The sequence below is a fragment of the Chiloscyllium plagiosum genome, unplaced genomic scaffold, assembly GCF_037043375.1.
Source record: "Chiloscyllium plagiosum isolate Xiang-an unplaced genomic scaffold, Cpla_swu_hap1 HiC_scaffold_10, whole genome shotgun sequence".
In the NCBI taxonomy this organism is placed as follows: domain Eukaryota; kingdom Metazoa; phylum Chordata; class Chondrichthyes; order Orectolobiformes; family Hemiscylliidae; genus Chiloscyllium; species Chiloscyllium plagiosum.
This window is the reverse complement of record NW_028270148.1, coordinates 86,864,870-86,884,803: the sequence shown is the minus strand read 5'-3', so window position 1 is coordinate 86,884,803 and position 19,934 is coordinate 86,864,870. Positions and strand designations below refer to the sequence as shown.

The window sequence follows — 19,934 nt, the reverse complement described above, 5'->3', positions numbered from 1 at the left end:
GGCAAGGGTGTATTATGGGAGGACTGGTTATCCCAGTCAGGAGAACCCTGGTTTTGCGAGTTAAGGTGGAGAAATGCATGACCATACCAGGCATGGTCATCTCATATGCCAGGCACTAGGTGAGAAAGGTAGGCAGTTGTAGGTGCATGTTGAAGGGTTGGGTGCAGCCTTGGAAGTGTGAAACCTTTGGGATGGGTCACTAAGAAGATGTTGAAGTTTGGGGGCTCACTGGCACATTTCAGATTATAGCTGAAAGCCACTGAGGAGCATTATCACCTTTCATTGTGATGCAGTTACAGTTGTGGAATGGTGAAATGGCTGTGAGCACACAGCGGTTGGGTAAGCAATGACTGAGGGAGAGGGTTGCAGCAACCACTGATCGTAAGGCTTTGAAAGGGAAACAAAGTTGTATGTAAAGCAGGCAGGCTGCCGATTCTCTTGCCATTTTATAGCATTGCACGTCTCTGGCTCAGCCACTGTTAAGCAACGTTTTTTTTAACAGTTGCACCTTTTTCATCATGGTAGGAATCAAATATTGAAGATGTTGAACAAAAGTTCAAAGGTGTCAGCGTAACCCATTGTCAGCTATACACATTGCCCCCTATTTTCAGATGGTGTAAGCTTTTAGTGTAGACTTCCATCCTTTTGAGCCTCTTCTGTCTCAGAGGTACTTTAGGTTAGTGTCTATGCAGGTTCTTCACCATGACAGCCAGGTTGAGGAGCATTTTTATGTATAAGCTGACAGTGACACACAACCAAGGTACTTTTTTTTTGATCTGCTTCGCTCTCGGCCCCCCTCGCTCTCGGCCCCCCTCGCTCTCGGCCCCCCTCGCTCTCGGCCCCCCTTGCTCTCGGCCCCCCTCGCCCGCCCCTCGCTCTGAGGTGTTGGACCTTTCTTCAGTGCCATGGGGAGATTAGTGGAATCTGCAAGACATGAGAGAGTGCATTATAGCTAGTGGTTAGATGTGGTTTGCAATGACTGAGACTGACATCGCAAATAATAGGTGTATGGTAATGGAATGAAGGAAATCCGATAAATGCGAGGTGCTGCATTTTGGGAAAGCAAATCTTAGCAGGACTTATACACTTAATGTTACGTTCCAGGGAGTGTTACTGAACAAAAAGACCTTGGAGTGCAGGTTCATAGCTCCTTGAAAGTGGAGTTGCAGGTAGATTGGATAGTGAAGAAGGCATTTGGTATGCTTTCCTTTTATTGGTCAGAGTATTGAGTACAGGAGTTGGGAGGTCATGTTGCAACTGTACAGGACATTGGTTAGGCCACTGTTGGAATATTGCATGCAATTTTGGTCTCCTTCCTATTGGAAAGATGCTGTGAAACTTGAGAGGGCTCAGAAAAGATTTACAAGGATGTTGCCAGGATTGGAGGATTTGAGCTATAGGGAGAGGCTGAACAGGCTGGGGCTGTTTTCCGTGGAGCGTCCGAGGCTGAGGGGTGACCTTTTATAGAGGGTTTACAAAATTGAAGGGCATGGATAGGATAAATAGGCAAAGTCTTTTCCCTGGGGTTAGGGAGTCCAGAACTAGAGGGCATAGGTTTAGGGTGAGAGGGGAAAGAAATAAGAGACCTAAGGGGCAACGTTTTCACGCAGAGGGTGGCACGTGTATGGATTGAACTGCCAGAGGAAGTGGTGGAGGCTGGTACAATTGCAACATTTAAGAGGCATTTGGATGGGTATATGAATAGGAAGGGTTTGGAGGGATATGGGCCGGGTGCTGGCAGGTGGGACTAGACTGGGTTGGGATATCTGGTCGGCATGGACGGGTTGGACCGAAGGGTCTGTTTCACGCTTTACATCTCCATGACTCTATGACTCTAATCTTGTTCAGTGAGACATGGATGTTTCAGTAACCCTGCAGGAGAGGTCATTTTGTCTTCTCCTGTGATTGCAAGGATTCTTCCCTTCTAGGTGAGGACCTGGATGACTGTTGCGGTCCTTCAATGTTGGCAGGTCAGTTAATGTTCCTGCCAACCCTACCCCCAAGACTATCACAAAAGGAGATAGAGTACCTCTCTCGTTCTGAGCAGATATGAGGAATTCAAACTGTCACCCTTCGAATGAGGTTTTGCATTTGGTGTTGACAGCAAGTATGTGTTTTTCCCCTTTTGGCGAAAAGTTAATGGTCGACCATCATGCAAGATCAGCCATCACTTGAGTATAAACTATGTTGCGACACTGAGGCAGACAGCTGAATTAGTATCTTCACTCCTATTCACAACGCAGTAATGTTTAGAGTCTTCAAAGACACTCCAAGTTGACCCCATGGTTCCTAACCAGACTTGAGTAACCAATCCCAGATTCTGTGGATAATTCTCATCACCAGTTTGGTTCTTAAACAAACAAAAGGCATGGCAACTTATTAACAACAAAGCAATCTAACTGGTCTACACTGTATACCCAGAAACTGTTATTTTCAGTCAAGGGCTCTTTCAAGACGGTGATAAACAGAGAAGGGATAAATTGATGAGCAAGTAGTTTCATGAAGCATCATTTCACCAGCATAAATTTTTCTTCGTTTTCTGAAGATGTCAGCCAGGCTCACCTTTTTGTAGTTCACTCAAAAGGCAGTAATATGTTTAGTTTTCTATTTTCTGATCTTCCACGTGCGGCTAACAGGTGGTTGGTTAGGGAGCTTTCAAGTATTCATGCTGTATCACCAATAGCCATATTTCTTCTTTCCAAAACCCAATTCAAACTGAACACACTGACTGACGGTCTCCTTCCACTAGGTTCCAGTTACCATTCAACATCTGTCATCTGTTTGACCACAAGACCTCTTCCAGCCTTGCTGGAAGGAGTTCCCAGATTCACCTTTTTAATAGCCAACGAGTGCTATCTGTTAAACCTAATGCTCATCCCCCACTGACGAAATGTCTGCAGAACATTTTTGATCAGGTACATGTTGCAGTTAATGTCCATACCTGCCCTCATGAGTAAACATAAGCTCGTTTGGTCAGTTTTCCTCTGTAACACAAGTTATTACCTGAAGTCTAAAAGTCAGTTTTAGCTTAGTTCCAGCTCACTGTTTCAAACCAGAATCGGTAAAAGAATAAAATGAAAATAATGAAAAATCAACGAGGGCTTCGGAGCTGACAAAAAGATTATTATACCCTTGGGTTCAATCATACTTCTCCATCATGGCTTTTGATGGATGAATGTACATATGTGCATGCAAAGGTCTTAATACATAAAATTTAAATGCATCAGGTTCACCTGTGTTGCTTTGAGCAATTTTGGCAAAATGTTGTAAATACAGTGGTGGAGTGATTTAACTTTGAGGGTGGGTTCAACACTTTCTGATGCTGTCCACAATATATTAATACAAAATTGCAGCACAAATTGTTAACTAACTCACCAAATGGAACCAGTGTTCCCAGTGCAAAAAATTAGGGTGATTTCAGGTCACTTGAGTTCTGACAGTGTTCACTTGAACATCAACAAAGATTCTAGCCTCTGGCGACTGTATGTGTGGAGTTTGCACATTCTCTCCGTGTCTGTGTGGGTTTCTTCCGCGTGCTCCGGTTTCCTCCCACAATCTAAAGTTGTGCAGGTCAGGTGAAATGGCTATGCTAAATTGCTCATAGTGTTAGGTGCATTAGTTAGAAGGAAATGGGTCTGGGTGGGTCACTTTGGAGGGTCTAGTTTGAGGCTTAGAATAGTTTGATTACGAGAGGTTTGGTGGAGGAAAGATGAGTCTGGCTTCTACAGCTACTGTAGTTCTCACTTCTCATGAGGAAGTGATTTAGATGATAAAAATGCCACCATTATGCTGTAGAAATAATTTAATTGATGTTTTCAGGAAACCACCACCACGTCACTTCAATTTTGTGCATATTGGTGAAGTGCTCCACCCAGTGGTGGCACTGATCACAGAATAAAGTCTTTATAAAACATATGACTTAGATTTTCACATTGTAAGGTCTTCCTTGCTACTTAATTTAAAAATAGTTCAATTCTAAATTGACCAGTGATTGTAAGTGTCAAAGAAGCTCTAAAAGATGTGATGACATTTGGTAATGTCACCTTGCTCCTACATATTGTTGAGACCATTATTATTTTTCTTTTTACTTTTGCAACTCCAGTCAAAACCAAAAATGAGATAATATAGAATTGAACTTTGAACAAAAATAAAAGAATGTGTTTGCTTTTGGGAACTCTAACTCGATTGGGAAGAGAATACAAATTAATGTCTACTCCAAAGACACTAGATGATACAGCACTGAGATGTTGTCGACGACTGAGATTCATCTGAATTGGTCAATCAAAGGAGGCCTAGTGCTGGCCAGCCAGAAAAAAAGGAACAAAAAAAGTGAATTAATGCTGACTTGGATTATGGGGCAGGAGGCAGTCTGTTGCTTTTGAATTTGCTGAACTGGAAAGCTTTCTTTTCGGGCTTTGCTGTTTAGTTATCATCCCCTTGCTGAAAGATCTGAGAAAAGAATCTGTTGTAAAGGCCCTCTCTGGTCTTTTTGGTTTTTGCATAAATATTCCATAATGTTTTGTACCTTGCTGTTGTGTATCCTGTGTTATAACTGTAACTGTTTCGACTGTGTTTTATTGATTGTAAAGCATTTTACAATCTCCTGAGGTTGTGCACTCTGCATATACAAATGTCTCTCTGCCTATCTCTATTTAGTTGTCATATAACCCTATGCCAAAACAATGTATTTTGGTTTCTTTCCCCCAACCATGAGAACCACCCTAGGAAATGGACTTGAATATATCTACAGATCATCCCTTCTGAAAAGAAAAACACTTTGTTTTGAAAAGCGAAACAGATTCCGCTCAACATAGGAGGTTGATGCATAGACAAACTCTTTTTTTTCCTCTGGATCCTGAACTTGTTGGTTGTTGCTGATAGTCTTGGATTGTAAACAAAGCTCTGTTAATTGAATGAAACAGCTGGATAGGTGGAAATTAAAGTTGGAAGTTAAACAGCCACTCAAAGGTAATTTCAATTGCTTTCAGATCACATCTAGCTCTGCATCAATATTTTACATCCTCAACTAGCTAAAGTTCAGAATTGTTAAGCAGTGAATTAATGAAAAATATTCTTTGCAGAAGACTGATATGTTCATAATGCAGCAACTCATTGTGCCAGCACTAGATCTTCAAATAACATTAAGTAGTACCAATCTCCTTTTTTTTTCCCCACATACCTTTTTGTATGTTATTTTTATCCAAATATTGTCTAGTGCCTTTTGTAAAAAGCCTTAATTAATCCTTGCTCCACTATATTCCAGGTGAGGCATTTTGTATCCTAACTACTTGCTGAATGAAAATAGTCTTTTTCTTTTCCGATCACCCTTGCTTCTTTTACAAATCACTTTTTAAAATCTGTCCTGTTGCGCGCTCTCTCTTCTTTCTTGCTTTTTTACAAGCAGGAACAGTTTTCTCCCTCATCTGTTCTGTTCTATTCAGCCTGCTCCTGATTTTGAAAATGTTTCCTTAAGGAGAATGATCTCCCCTTTTATCCAGTCTAACCTCAACACTGCTTTTGGTGGTAACGTGCTTTCTAATGTACAATGGATTTTTCACAAAAATGCAACAGTTTTTGTTAGGCAAACTAGTCTCCATTTTAGTATCTTGTTTTGAATGTGTGCTATTGGCAAGAAACTCCTTGATTTTTAAAGTTCCTGAAATAATTCCATAAAAAATTATTAGTTGCAAGTGGAGAAACGAAGCTATGCATACTATGATAGCTCTAGGTTGAAATCCTCTTTGTTATTCTAAGGGTTTTCTAGTTTGTTTTTTCTTTTTTCAGTGTAGTAGTAATCTCATTCTGCGGAACCCATCCCTTCGCCATTTTAACAATTCACATTAAACACTACACATATAAAGCTGATAGGATTGTGTCTTGGCTGTGATGACCTACCTCAATACTGTCCTATCCCTGCTAGTCCAGGAACTCCACATATACATTCGAGACACCACCCATGCCCTCCACTTCCTCCAAGACTTCAGTTTCCCTGGCCCCTAATGCCTCCTCTTCATCATGGGCATCCAATCCCTCTACACCTCCATCCACCATGACCAGGGCCTCAAGCCCTCCTTTTCTTCCTCTCCCGACATCCCCCACAGTACCCTTCCACTGACACATTCATTCTTTTGGCTGAACTGGTCCTCACCCTTAACAATTTCTCCTTCAAATCTTCCCACTTTCTCCAGACCAAAGGGGTAGCCATGGGCACCTCTTCCTCCGCCCAGCTATGCCTGTCTCCGTCAGCTACGTAGAATAGTCCATCTTTCGTAGTTACGCCAGCACCACTCCCCACCTCTTCCTTGCTCCCGCGAGGAGGTTGAGCAATTCATCAACATTCCACCCCGACTTTTAAATTCACCTGAACCTCTCCATCTCCATCAATGACGGCTGACTTGACACTGACATTTTTTACAAACCCACCGACTCCCACAGCTACTGGATTACACCTCTTCTTACCCTACCTCCTGCAAAAATGCTACCCCGTATTCCCAATTCCTCTGCCTCCACCGTATCTGCTCCCATGAGGACCAGTTCCATCACACCAGATGGCCTCCTTCTTTTAAAGACCGCAATTTTCCATCCCACATGGATGAAGATGCCCTCCAACACATCCAGCACCTCTGCCCTCAAAGCCCACCCCGCCAACTGTAAGAAGGACAGAACACCCCCTCTCCACCCCACCCCCCTCCCCAAGTCCTCACCTTCCACCCTACCAACCTTTTGCATAAACCCTGTCATCTGCCACCTCCCCCTCCTCCTGGCACCTTCCCCTGCCACTACCGGAATCACTAAATCTGTGCCCATACCTCCCCCCTCACCTCCATCCAAGGCCCCAAAGGAGCCTTTATATCCATCAAAGTTTTTTTACACCTGCACACCCACCAATGTCATTCATTGTATCTGTTGCTCCCGATGCAGTCTCCTCTACATTGGGGAGACTGGACGCCTTCTCACAGAGCACTTTAGGGAACATCTCCGGAACACCTGCACATGCCTCGGGTGACTGTTTGTCTGTGTGGAGTTTGCACATTCTCCCAGTGTCTGCATGGGTTTCCTCTGGGTGCTCCAGTTTCCTCCCACAGTCCAAACATGTGCAGGTCAGGTGAATTGGCCATGTTAAATTGCCTGTAGTGCTAGGTGCATTTAGTCAGAAGGAAATGGGTCTGGGTGGGTTACTCTTCAGAGGGTCGGTGTGGACTGGTTTGGCCAAAGGGCCTGTTCCACACTATAGGGAATCTAATCTAATCAATCAACCCCACCGCTCAGAGGCCCAGTATTTCAACTCTCCCTCCCACTCTGCCGATGACTGACAGACCTGCAGATCCTGGGCTGCCTCTACCGCCATTCCCTCACCACCCAACGCCTGGAGGAAGAACACCTCATCTTCTGCCTCAGAACACTTCAACCCCAGGGCATGAATGTGGACTTCAGTTTCCTCATCTCGCTGCTCTCGCGCTCTCTCTCTCTCTCGCGCGCGCTGTCTCCTCTCACTCCCCCACGCCTATCACCTTCACCCCCACCCCCATCCCATTTATCTCTCCATCCTGGAGGCTCCCTGCTTTCAGTCCTGATGAAGGGCTTTTGCTCAACGTCAATTTTCCTGCTCCTCGGATGCTGCCTGACCGGCTGTGCTTTTCTAGCACCATTCTAATGGTAATCAGCTTCCTGATCAACTTTTGAGACATGTAAATGATGTGAAGTAATGCCATTTACCAAAGTATATTCCAGCATGCTGCTGCATCTAGCCTGACAATAAGGGAAGAAGATCGACAAGTAGAGTGAATTTCAATCATAAATTTGCCATTTTTATGGTATTATCTCTTTTCTAACCCAATCGATGCTTTTTGTTTAATTTGCGTGTTGTGAATGAAATTATGTTCAAACCAATTTGGTAGCCAGAGCTTTTAAAACTGCCATAAAGTAAACCGATTTCATAGACTCAAAGGGCAGTCTACTCCTGAAAGGCTGCAAACCCAAGTTTGATTATCAGAGTATATTGAAAATTAATGCACTCTTTATTGAAAAGGGAGAGTAACTTTTTAATAGGCAGTTCTTTTTGTTACAGTATGCTTTGTTGCAGAGTAGAAAAATGACTGGTGAAATTGAATTGAGAAAAGTGCCATGCTTCCAGGATGTGCAAATTTGTGGAAGTTTAAATAGTTTTGCAGTACTGCTATTGATTGCACTGGAACTTCAGCTTAAGACCAACTCAAATCAAATAGACATTTCTGTCCTAACTAATTCGATTACCTTTAGATGTATTTAGGACTCTTCTGAAATGGCTTCGCCAGAAGTATAATGACACCACACGTTAAAGAAGTCTGTCTTCCTTTAACAAAGGGCTCATTAAAAACCGTGAGGTAGAGAATTAAGCTTTTAGGAGGGAATTCTAGAGCTTGAGGTTTAACTGAAGTTGCAGCTGCTAATGATGCAATTAAAATTGGGGAAGCTCAAGAGGACAGAATTAGAGGAGTGCAAATATTTTATATGGGTTTGGCAACTGGTTGACGAAAAAATCAGCTGTTGCTTAATTTTTGAATCACTGTACATCCTTGAGCACAGGTGTGATGGATGAACAAGATTTGACGTAAGTCGGTACATTGGTAGCAGAGATTTGGCTGACCAAGTTTGAGGCACAGAATGTGGAAGATGAGCCAAGAAGGCATTGGTGTAGGCAAATTCAGAGGTAATAAAGACATACACGATGGCTTCAGCAATCCAGGCCAGACCCCCTCCAAATATTTTAAGATGGTAGCCTAGACACCTAACTCTCTCTTTCTTCTTCTTCAAGGTGATGTTTGGGAAGTGGTGGGGGTGATGAAAATTTTATTTATGTTGTACATAGGCAAGGAACTCAACTAGTATGCAGGTATAGTATGCAATTCAAAGGCAAATGGCATGTTGTTCATTATTGCCAGAAGAGTACAACAATAAAGAAGTCTTGCTACAGTTGTGTAGGTGTTAGTGAGACCATTTCAAACAAGGAATTAATTGCCTTTGAGATAATGCAGTAAAGGTTCACTAGATATAGTTTAGTTCATGGATTCAGAATGTTGTCCAGTGATGGGCTGAATAAATTGAACCTATGCTCTCTGGAATTTAGATGAAGACTTGATTTGTCTATTGCCAAATCTGCCCATGTAACCCATCTGTTGACCTTCTAAACTAGAAGTTAGGCAAATGGAAACTTTGCAATAGTGACGGTGTGCCATTGCCCAATAAAAACCATTTACCCATGTCGGTTATCTTTTAAATTTCGGTGGTAGTGGGCAAGATGTTGGTGGCATAACTATATGTGATTGAAACGTTAAGTTGTGAAGTGTTTTACAGGTTAGATCCTGAGTGTTTGTTTGGTTTGTTTGTTTGTTTGTTCCCCTCCGTCCACTGGCTATGAAACAGAACATGGACTATATAGCCATTATCAGTTTTCAAAGTTTGTTTACATAGTGCAAGAATCTGAGCTGGTTGTTGAAAGTGTGAGATCAAGTGTCTTTGTTTCTTTTGAGGTATATTGAGGTTTTGTAGTCTTCCTAAGAAGACTGCTGTGGCTGGACACGTGCAAATTATTGGGTTTCTGAAAGAAAATCAAAAATGATGACTGGGTTGACAAGCAAGAGATACCTAAAACATACCATCAGGAACTTGCACATCTCATACAGTATGAGATTGAAGTGGGAGTTGATTCATAGTGTTAGTAATGTACTGTTATCTTTGAATGCTCTAAGCCCTACCATCTGGTGTTACGATGTTGAGTCCATCTCCATGATGCATAGCACCATATTCTTCAACAGGTTTGGGACAAAAGCTTATCTGCTAGTTTGGCATTGCTCACTTCTGCTGTGGACAACCTTGTCCTGAAAAATAGATGATAGAATATCAGTGGTGTTGCATTGTTCAGGTCAGATGTGCTCACCATGGATGACTATCTGCTGTCTGAGGCAGTGAGGGATGTGAACATGGAAGATGTGGGGTGAGTTGAAGTCTTGACTGCTGAACATTTAGGCCCAGATGTTGATAAGTACTTGAGTGAGGTTGGATTGTACTGTTATGGACCAGGCCAGACCCCCTCCAAATATTTTAAGATGGTAGCCTAGACACTAACTCTCTCCTTCTTCAAGGTAGATGAGAAGGGGGTGTTCCAGGTATGATGCAACTGGTCAAACCAGTTTAAGCAAAACAGAATTTATTTAAATAATATGTTTGAAACACTAATAAAAAGTAGAATTTAGAATAACTTGACTATTGGAAAACTTAATTGACCTGATACAGTGACTATTACTAATTAACTGTTCCAATATAGTAAACACCACTTTCAAAAAGGGAAATTCAAACAATGATTCTTACAGGCAGGAGGAAACAACATCCAGAGAGATTTCAAAGAAAGTCAGGATGGAATCATTTACTGAAGCTTACAACCCTTCTGGTACACTCCCATCTTGTGACTGCTACAGCTTAAGTACTGGAACCTGAATTGGGAGAATTGGCCATTCCCCTTCCATTACTAAACAATTTTTTTTTTTTAAAAAAGCAACAGTTTAAGGCTGGTTCCCTAGCCACCTTGGCAACTCTACCTTTGTAACCTCTCTTTAAGACTCCAGGACAAAATAACCTTTATAGTGACAGTATTGTTACAGTACTAAGAAATGTAAATGGTATGGTGGATATAAGCAATTGTTTTAATGATTTGTTTATTAACTTTGATTACCTGTGTTCATTAATCGTATGCAGCTGGTCAGTTATTCAGCACCTTTTGCTACTGTTGCCAAGAAGGGTTGTTGTGGTGTAGTGTAGTGTAGTGTAGTGTTCATACCTCTGAACCAGGAGGCCTACATTCAAATTCCACCTGCTCTAGAGGTGTGTAATGACACTTTTTAAAGCAGGTTGATCAGAAATATCTGGCACTGCTATCAAGTCCTAGAGACACCAAACTGGGAGTTTACCATTGTGGCCATTTTATTTCTATTCCTTTTTTTAATAGAAATATTCTTCTGATGGCCTCCTGGGTCTCATGTCCCTGAAATGTAGCATCTCCTCCTGTCTACTTACTCAGCCTGAGGCCTTTTAAGCTGCATCAGTTAAAATATGAGGATCATGATTTGCTTTGTTACCTTGTTCCTTTTCTATCCAATTATAGCACCTTTGTTTTGGTTCTGTGCAACTTTCCATTGAAAGGATTTATTTTAAAACACACCCTTTTTAAAATATGTATCCACTTTAAGCCTATACTCGCTATTCTAATGTGTCTTCTGGTTTGGTATTAAACTTTTTTGATTTAAGGCTCTTGGATAGTTTTCCAATTTTAAAGGTTATAGTTTCTTTCTATCTGCATGTGTAATTAATCCATTCAATTAAGTTAAATTTTAATGCATTACACTCATTTACCAATGTAGTGGGATTTGGAGGAATTTCTTCCTTTTTGTTTACTAAAAAAAACCCAGCAATACCTATTTGGGTTAAGCAGCAGACTCATGCCCTTCTCAGCAACGTGCCTTAGCCAAAACTGAGGACTACGTCTTGCAGGATCAGTGTGACACTGTTTCATATAGGTTATTTTGTAGCCTCTAAATGAAATTTCTAATCCGTTCCAAGTCGTTTGATTTGAGCTTATGGCCATTAGAAATTGGATTGTGTTTTTTAACTTGTATGGAAACTTACAGCCCTCTATCTATTGTAATTTTCAGCCCCATCTCCAGACTTGATTTGTCTATTGCCAAATCTGCCCATGTAACCCATCTGTTGACCTTCCAAACTAGAGGTTAGGCGAATGGAAACTTTGAATACCGATGGTATGCCATAGCCCAATAAAACCATTTACCCATGTCTGTTATCTTTTTGGTGGTAGTGGACAAGATGTTGGTGGCATAACTAATTTTTTTTGTTTTTCTTTAAATTTCAGAATTGGTGTGGTTGCTGGAATGGTGGTCAGGTACAGAATGTACCCTCTATACTGACCAAAGGAATTATATTAAGTACGGTAAAGAGAATGCCATAGTTATTCTCAATCATAACTATGAGATTGATTTCCTTTGTGGATGGGACTTCTGTGAAAGATTTGGTGTTTTGGGGGTAAGTCTTGTTATTAATTGGTGGAATTCTTTACACATACATCATGAAATTGATCCTTCCAAATCATTAATCTCCTTTCAATGTTGTGTACTTTTTAAAAAAAAAAAATTATTACAACTGACCTAATCTTGACTTTTTTTAATGTATTTGTTCATGGAATGTGGGTGATGCAGGATATACCAACATTTATTGCCTGTATCTAATTCCTCAGGGCAATTGAGAGTTAGAGTATTACGATTGGGGATTTGGATGAGGAAATTGAATGCGCTATAACCATGTTTGCAGATGACAAAAATAGGTGGGAAGGCAAGTGGTGATTGGATACAAAATTGTCTTGATGCTAGGAGATAAAGGGTGGTAGCAAAGGGTTGTTTTTCAGACTGGAAGCCTATGACCAATGGTGTTCTGCGGGAATTGGTGCTGGGTCCACTGTTCAGTATTCTAAAATGATTTGGTTGAGAATTTAGAAGGCATTTTTAATATGATTGTAGATTACACAAATTGGTGATCTAGTCAACATGAAGGTTATTTAAGATAACAATGGGATCAGCTAGGCTAGTGGGCTGCAGAGTGGCAGATGGAGTTTAATTCCGATTAAATGTGAGGTTTTCCATTTTAGTAGGGCAAATAAGAGTAGCGCTTAAACAGTTAATGGTAGAGCTCTGGTAGTGTTGTTGAATAGAGAAATACACTAGTTTTTTTTTTTGGGAAAGTTCCATCACAGGTAGACCGGGTGGTTAAGAAGGAAAGCTTGTCTTCATTGCTCAGATTTTTGAGTATAGGAGTTGGGATGTCATGTTGAGGTTGTACAGGATGTTGAGGCTGCTTTTTGAAGCACTGTATACAGTTCTGGTCACCCAGCTATAGGAAGGATAATATTAAATTGTAGAGTGTTCAGAAAAGAGAAACTTGTTGGGTGTAGAGGGCTTGAGTTATCAAGAGAGGCTGGATGGGCTAGGACTTTTTTCTCTGGCGTGTAGGAGGTTGAGCGGTGATCTTGGAGGTTTATAAATCATGAAGGGCATAGATAAGGTAAATAGCAAAGGTCTTTCAACTAGCCTGGGTGAGTTTAGAACTAGGTGGCATATTTGGCTAACTTTATGCACTCGCCATACGCGATGGATCATGTCCTTTTCGAGATCTTAACGTCGCTTGTCGACGCATGGATACCCCTATCCAGCGAAACCACAGCCGGAATGATCTTAAGGGAACGGTAAAATACATTGTGAATCATAATCTCAGCGAGGCAAGGGATGAGCTGGGCTTATCAATTGTTAGACTAGGCGACTGCTCATCATTTGTTGTGTGAAGCGTGCTCTTTAATTTTTAACACCCCTATCTACCCACCACCTTTTTAACTAAGTGATCTAAAACACTATAGTTTTATTATTAAAACCATTAAAATCTATTAAAATCATTAATTAAAACTATTAAAATACCTAAAACTTATTAAAACATTATTAAATAACGTCAATAGGAGAAATTAAGAGTCCATAAAAATCCGTAAAAGTTCAAGGGTCAAAGACAAAACAAGGGTTGTGATACTCTGCAAAAGATTTAAATTTCGAGAACCCGAGGTCTTTCATCAACTCTGTGTTCTTTTCGAACCACTTCCCTCTGGCTCTTATCACAAAACCATAAAAGGATATCGTTCCTCTACCAATGAGGTCCATTATCTCTTTTCCTAGATGTTTATACTTGTTTGTCTTTTCTTCCCATGCTGATTCAAGCGAGTTGATCTGAAGGTCTGTTCTAACAGTTACATCCACAACAACAACCTGGTGTTCTCTCTTAAAAGTTAGATCCGGTATCCAAAGTTTCCCGGCTTCGTCTTTAATTCTCAGTTCTATATATACTGTCCACCCATTCTTCCTTACATACTTAACTAATTCTTCTGCAACTCTATTATGCCTCTTGATGCTCATGTTTTTAACATAAGGGCACCACCCTGAGATATGCGCAGACGTTTCTGATGTATCATTACACCTTCTGCAATTCTTGATATTACATGGCCTTCCATACGACATTGACACTCTTGTTGGATATAAATTTGTTTTCAATAAAATTGAATTGATAACTTTAGATGTCTTCATATATTGTAACTTAGTATATCCAATGGATGGTTGACTATCATTCTTATAATAATGAACCCCAGCTCCTTGACAGGGGAGGGCCATCCATCTCTGTATCTCAATACTTCTCCAGTTAGCATAGTTGGTACTGCCAAACTCTTCCATCTCATCTTCACTGCCTTCCCTGATAGTATCCTCTTCACCTAATCGCCGATTAATATTTGGGTTCCAGATGTTTTCCATCACTAAGTTTACATAATTTATACATTTTTGCAGCCACACTATCACCTTCGAAACGAAATGATGCATGCAAAATTTCGTCCTCCGATTTCTGTAGCATCCCGTACTTCCTCATTATTGAGATTGGAATAAAGGTTGACAGTCTATTTAAAGCAAGGCCACCATCACGGCATATAATACTCCATCCGTGATGGATTGCGGGAGGTGTAAAATTTCTTTAACTACACTTTTTATTTTATTATCTAATTTATTAAGATAATTAATAGAGACTTCAGATAAAACTAAGTAATAATATAGTCTAGGAATAAAATATGTTTTTAACATTTCTACTTTTTTGAACTGGTTTTAAGGGGGATCTTTTTAAATTTCCTAACCATATATCTAATTGGCTTTCCCAGTTTGATTGGCCTACGCCAATCCACGGATCTATCTTGGCACCGAAGTATTTATCCGTACTACCTGGCTCTATAAACTATAAGCTCCCTTCATTTAACTTCCAGTTAATTTTATCATTATATATAAATGTCTTATTTTTATATGTAAAGTAAAATCCTTTCGTTTTCTTCATATTAACCTCCATTCCCGTATTTTTACAAAATTTTTCTACAAGTTTAAGATTATATACCATACTATCATACGGTTGGCTAACTAACGCTATGTCGTCTGCGAACGCTAATGTTACGCAGTGATAGCTATTCCTATCTATCCCTAAAAATATTCCTTTCTCCTTCTCTTCGATGGTACTTATCAGAGGGTCTATTACAATATTAAAAAGAATCGGCGACAATGCATCACCTTGCTTAACCACTCTTAAAATTTTAATCTTTCCAGTTTTACTTTTAAAACCTTCCACTTGAGTAAAATTATTATCATATAAATTTGTAACCAAATTAATAAATATTGACGGAAGTTGGAGTCTTTTAAGAGCTATTATAATTAATTTGTGGCCCACTGTGTCAAACGCTTTTGCTAAATCCACGATAACTACCGCTAAATCTCTTTTTCGTTTTATCCCCATTAATAATATTTTCCAGAATTTTGATATTTTCCTCGCAACCTGCTACACCAGCCATAAAGCCCTTTTGTCTTTTATTCCGATTTACTACTTTACTTAGTCTACTGGCGATAATTTTAGTAAATATTCTGAGCATAATTGGCCCTATAGTTATTGGCCTCCAATTATTAATATCCTTCAACCCGTCTTCATCGCTCACTTTGGGAATCAATACAGTTCTACTTATTTTTCATTTGATCCGGTATTATACTATTTGGATGAAATCGGGTATATATTCTAGGAAGTACTGTATTATCTTTATTAAATATCTTCACTATCTCCTTCAGTGTTACCCTATCTGGCCCTGCAGCAGTTTTTACGTCCATCGCCTTAACGTCCTCTACTGTCACAGGACCTGTCAGAGTCCTATTCACCGATCCCTCCCCTTGCCTTTTATATTTGGCAAAACCTCTCAAATTATTTTTATCATTAGAGTTAGTTAATCTTTCTTTATTGTAGTCTTCTAAATCTTCTTTACTTAGGGGGCATTCACATCTAACTGGAGCCCCCATTAGGGTTCCTGCCAGGTATTGCCTCTTCGTTTTATATAAGACCTGAATTTCTTTAAATTTACCTTTCTTTCTACTATACCTTCTCTTAACCTTATTTTCCTTCCTCTTCATTCTTAGTCCACTATCCCTTTGCTTCAAACCTATTCGTTTACTATGAGTCTCCTTCTTACCTTTATCACCCTCCTTACTCGTTCCCAATTTATCCATTATCATATCCATTATATTCTCAAATTCCTGACTAATACCTTTATTCCTTCCCATATCATCCTCTACTATTTTAATTAATTCTGTTAGTGACTTGCTCTTATAGTCTACTCTATCCATAATAATACTACTATCTTGATCTCTCTTTCCATTTAATCTTTCTTCCTCTACTTCCCTATTTATCTCCTGATCACTATTATCCATTTCATCACTATCACTCATTAAGAACCAGTTCTTGATCTATACCTTTACCGTTATCGTGACTTTTACCTTGCTTATTTAATAACCTCCTTTTATCTGAGATTTGTTTTGCCGTTTTAGTACCTAATTTCTCAGCTATAACTTTATTAATATTTTTACAGCCACTAAATTCTACTTCTAGTCGTTGCAACATTTCCACCTCTTCATGAGACCATATTCCCCTCTTAGTACCCTCCTTATTTTCCATCTTATTCCTACTCTCTACCGTTCCTCTCTTCCTCTTCTCATTTCTTAAAATGGGATGAGCATGTCTTTCATGTTGCCCCAATCCTCTGGTTGTCTTAAATTTTAAAGGACATAATTCACATTGGTATCGTTTCTCTAACTCTCCTTCCTTATTAGTAGTATTAGTATTAGTATTATCACTATTACTATTACCATTATTCTCATTCTTAGAACATTTAGGATAGTGGCGTGCTACGGCTTGGTAATTCCCTTCCCACTCACATTTACTACATCTAACTCTAACTAACTGATTTAATTCCCTTACATATCTTTAAATGCTGCCTAAACCTGCCCGTAGTGTTATAAATCTTATTACAATAATTACAATTAAAATTAACTACCGGGTATTTAATTATTACCTCTATTTTATCGGTTTCCCTAATTATTGGGTGGATAATTCTACCTTCATACCTCTCCTCGCCTCTCTCTGATTCTCCACATCGACTAAAATCAAATGGCCCGTTAAAATTCGAATTAAAAATTGTCCGGCTGTTAAATGAACTCGACTGCAGTGGGGCCTTCTCTACTAGTCATTCTCTTCGACTTGCGTCCTGATCATTCTGGACGATATTAATGGCTTCCTCGTGCCTGCCCGAGGACAGCCTTGCCGGAATAATCCTTAGTCTCTTCTGTCTGCATCGAGACGGATTGTCCAGTCCATTTTTGGTCTACACATTTTGCGCATGATGCTGCCAATAGCAACCATGCGGGGTGGTTATTTACCCGGTCTCCCACCCAACTGGAATTTTTGGTATTGGCCATAATCGCCGCTGCCAAATTTTGTTTCTAATATAGACCGAATGGTCACCAGCTGTCTCGTATCTTTTCTGAGGTCGTATTCGCCGGCCTGGTCAGAGTACTGCTCAAAAGACAGGGAGAAACAATAAAACTGCCAGTGGCGTAGAGTACCGGTAAAACCAAGGATAAAATCGATGGTAAAACCACTGATAAAACCAGACTAAAACAACCCCTAGACAATTTAAAATTGCCTCCCTGTCAAAAGCTTCCTCTTACAGGCCGTTACCGGGGGGGAACCACTAGGAGGTTCGACCTGGGCGGCACGGTGGCACAGTGGTTAGCACTGCTGCCTCACAGTGCCAGAGACCCGGATTCAATTCCCGCCTCAGGCGACTGACTGTGTGGAGTTTGCACATTCTCCCCGTGTCTGCGTGGGTTTCCTCCGGGTGCTCCGGTTTCCTCCCACAGTCCAAAAATGTGCAGGTCAGGTGAATTGGCCATGCTAAATTGCCCATAGTGTTAGGTGCAAGGTTAAATGTAGGGGAATGGGTCTGGGTGGGTTGTGCTTCGGGTTGGTGTGGACTTGTTGGGCCGAAGAGCCTGTTTCCCCACTGTAAATAATCGAATCTAATCTTACTTTGTAATCGATAAAATACGTACAAACGATCACAAAGGTGACTACGCAAGCACCGGTCGGAGACCAACAACCTTAAAAACACTGTAGTCACAGTTTGGGCCGAAGGGCCTGTCTCCATGTGTAGGACTCTGACTCTAAGTGGGACTAGTTTAGATTGGGAAACTTGGTTGGCATGGACAAAGTGGACTGAAGGGTTTGTTTGTGCTGTAAGGCTATGACAGTATCTGCAGAAGGCTATAGACCACTTAAGGGAATGGGCAAAAATTTGGCAGATGGAATATAATGTTGGGAACTGTGAGGTGATGCACTTTGGCAGGAAGAATAGAGGAGCTGAATATTAATTTAAATAGCAGAAAGACGCTGAAAGCTACGAAACAGAGGGATTTTGGGAGTTTTTGTCTATGAATGTCTTGAAACCAGCATCCACGTTCTGTGGACAATAGGGAAGGAAATAGAATGTTGGCCTTCTATTTCAAAGGGTTTACAAAAGTGAGGAAGTCTTGCTAAAACTGGACAAGGCCACAGTGTGGATTAATATGAACAGTTGAACATGGAACATAGAACAATACAGCATAGAACTGCTCACTGTTGTGCCAGACATGACACCAAATTAAACTAATCCCTTCTGCCAGCCCTTGATCCATATCCCTCCATTACTTGCATATTCATGTGCTTATCTAAAGCCCCCAAATGCCTGTTCTATCTGCCTCCATCACCACCCTGGCAGCACTCCTATCACTGTTTATTTTTTTAAAGAAAAGACTTATTCCTCATATCTCAGTTGAACTTTTCCCCTCGTCTTCAATGTGTGCCCCCAGTATCAGACCTGTCAACTCTGTTGACCATCAGAATCTTTTTTCCAATCTATGCATCTCATAATTTTATAGACTTGTATCAAATCTCCCCTCGGCCTCTGCTGCTCCAGACAAAACAGGCTGAGATTTTCCAGCCTCTTCCTGTAGCTCATCCCCTCTAATCCAGACAGCATCCTGGTAAACCACTTTTGCACCCTCTCCAAAACCTCCCCATCCTTCCTGTAATGTGGCGACCAGAATTGAACGCTCCACTCTAAGTGTGGCCTAACCAAAGTCTTATAAAGCTGCAACATGACATATTGACTCTTGTACTTAATTCCATGGCGAATAAAGGCAAGCATGCCATATACTGCCTTTCCAACCCTATCTATGTTTGGCCACTTCCAGGGAGCTACAGACTTGAACCCCAAGATCCCTTTATGCATCAATGTTCAGGGCCCTGCCATTAAGTGTATACTTTTCCTGAACATTTTATCTCCTAAATGCAGCACCTCACACTTACCCAGATTAAACACCATCTGCCATTTCTCTGCCCATATCTGCAACTGATGCATCCTGGTGCACTCTTTGATAATCTTCTACACTATCAACAATTCCTCCAATCATCTGCATGTCACCTGCAAATTTACTAATCCATACATCTATCCAAGTTGTTTATATATCGCAAACCGCAGCGGTCCCAGTGCGCATCCCTGTGGGACACCACTAGTTCCAAATCTCCAGCCAGAAAGACACCTTCCACCACTACCTTTTGCCTTCTATGGGCAAGTCAATTCTGAATGCAAGCGGCCAAGTCACTGTGGATCCCATTCATCTTAATCTTCTGGATGAGCCTATCATCATAGACCTTGTCAAAAGCCTTACTAAAATTCACGTGGACAACCTTCACTGCTTTATCCTCATTGATCACCTTTTGTCACCACCTCAAAATTCAATCAAGTTAGTAAAACATGACCTGCCCTGCACAAAGCCATGCTGTCTGTCCAGGCTTTTCCAAATGTGAGTAAATGCTGGTCTTAAGAATTCTCTCTAAACCACCAATGTAAAGACCAGTCTTTAGTTTCCTGGATTATCCATATTTTCCCTCTTGAACAGAGGAGCAACATT

General features: G+C 40.7%; 1 protein-coding gene across 4 annotated transcripts in view; it reads left to right on the top strand.

Moving 5' to 3' along the window:
- Window positions 1-19,934, top strand: part of agpat4 (1-acylglycerol-3-phosphate O-acyltransferase 4 (lysophosphatidic acid acyltransferase, delta)) — a 190,784-nt gene that overhangs the window by 104,004 nt on the left and 66,846 nt on the right. For all 4 annotated transcript variants that reach the window (XR_015758489.1, XM_087991525.1, XM_043696316.2 and 1 more), the window contains exon 3: window positions 11,900-12,069. Coding sequence is in view for 3 of the 4 variants with exons in the window: in XM_087991525.1 (XP_087847651.1) it covers window positions 11,900-12,069 (170 nt within the window). In the remaining variant the exon portion in view is untranslated. The remainder of the gene's footprint in view (window positions 1-11,899; window positions 12,070-19,934) is intronic.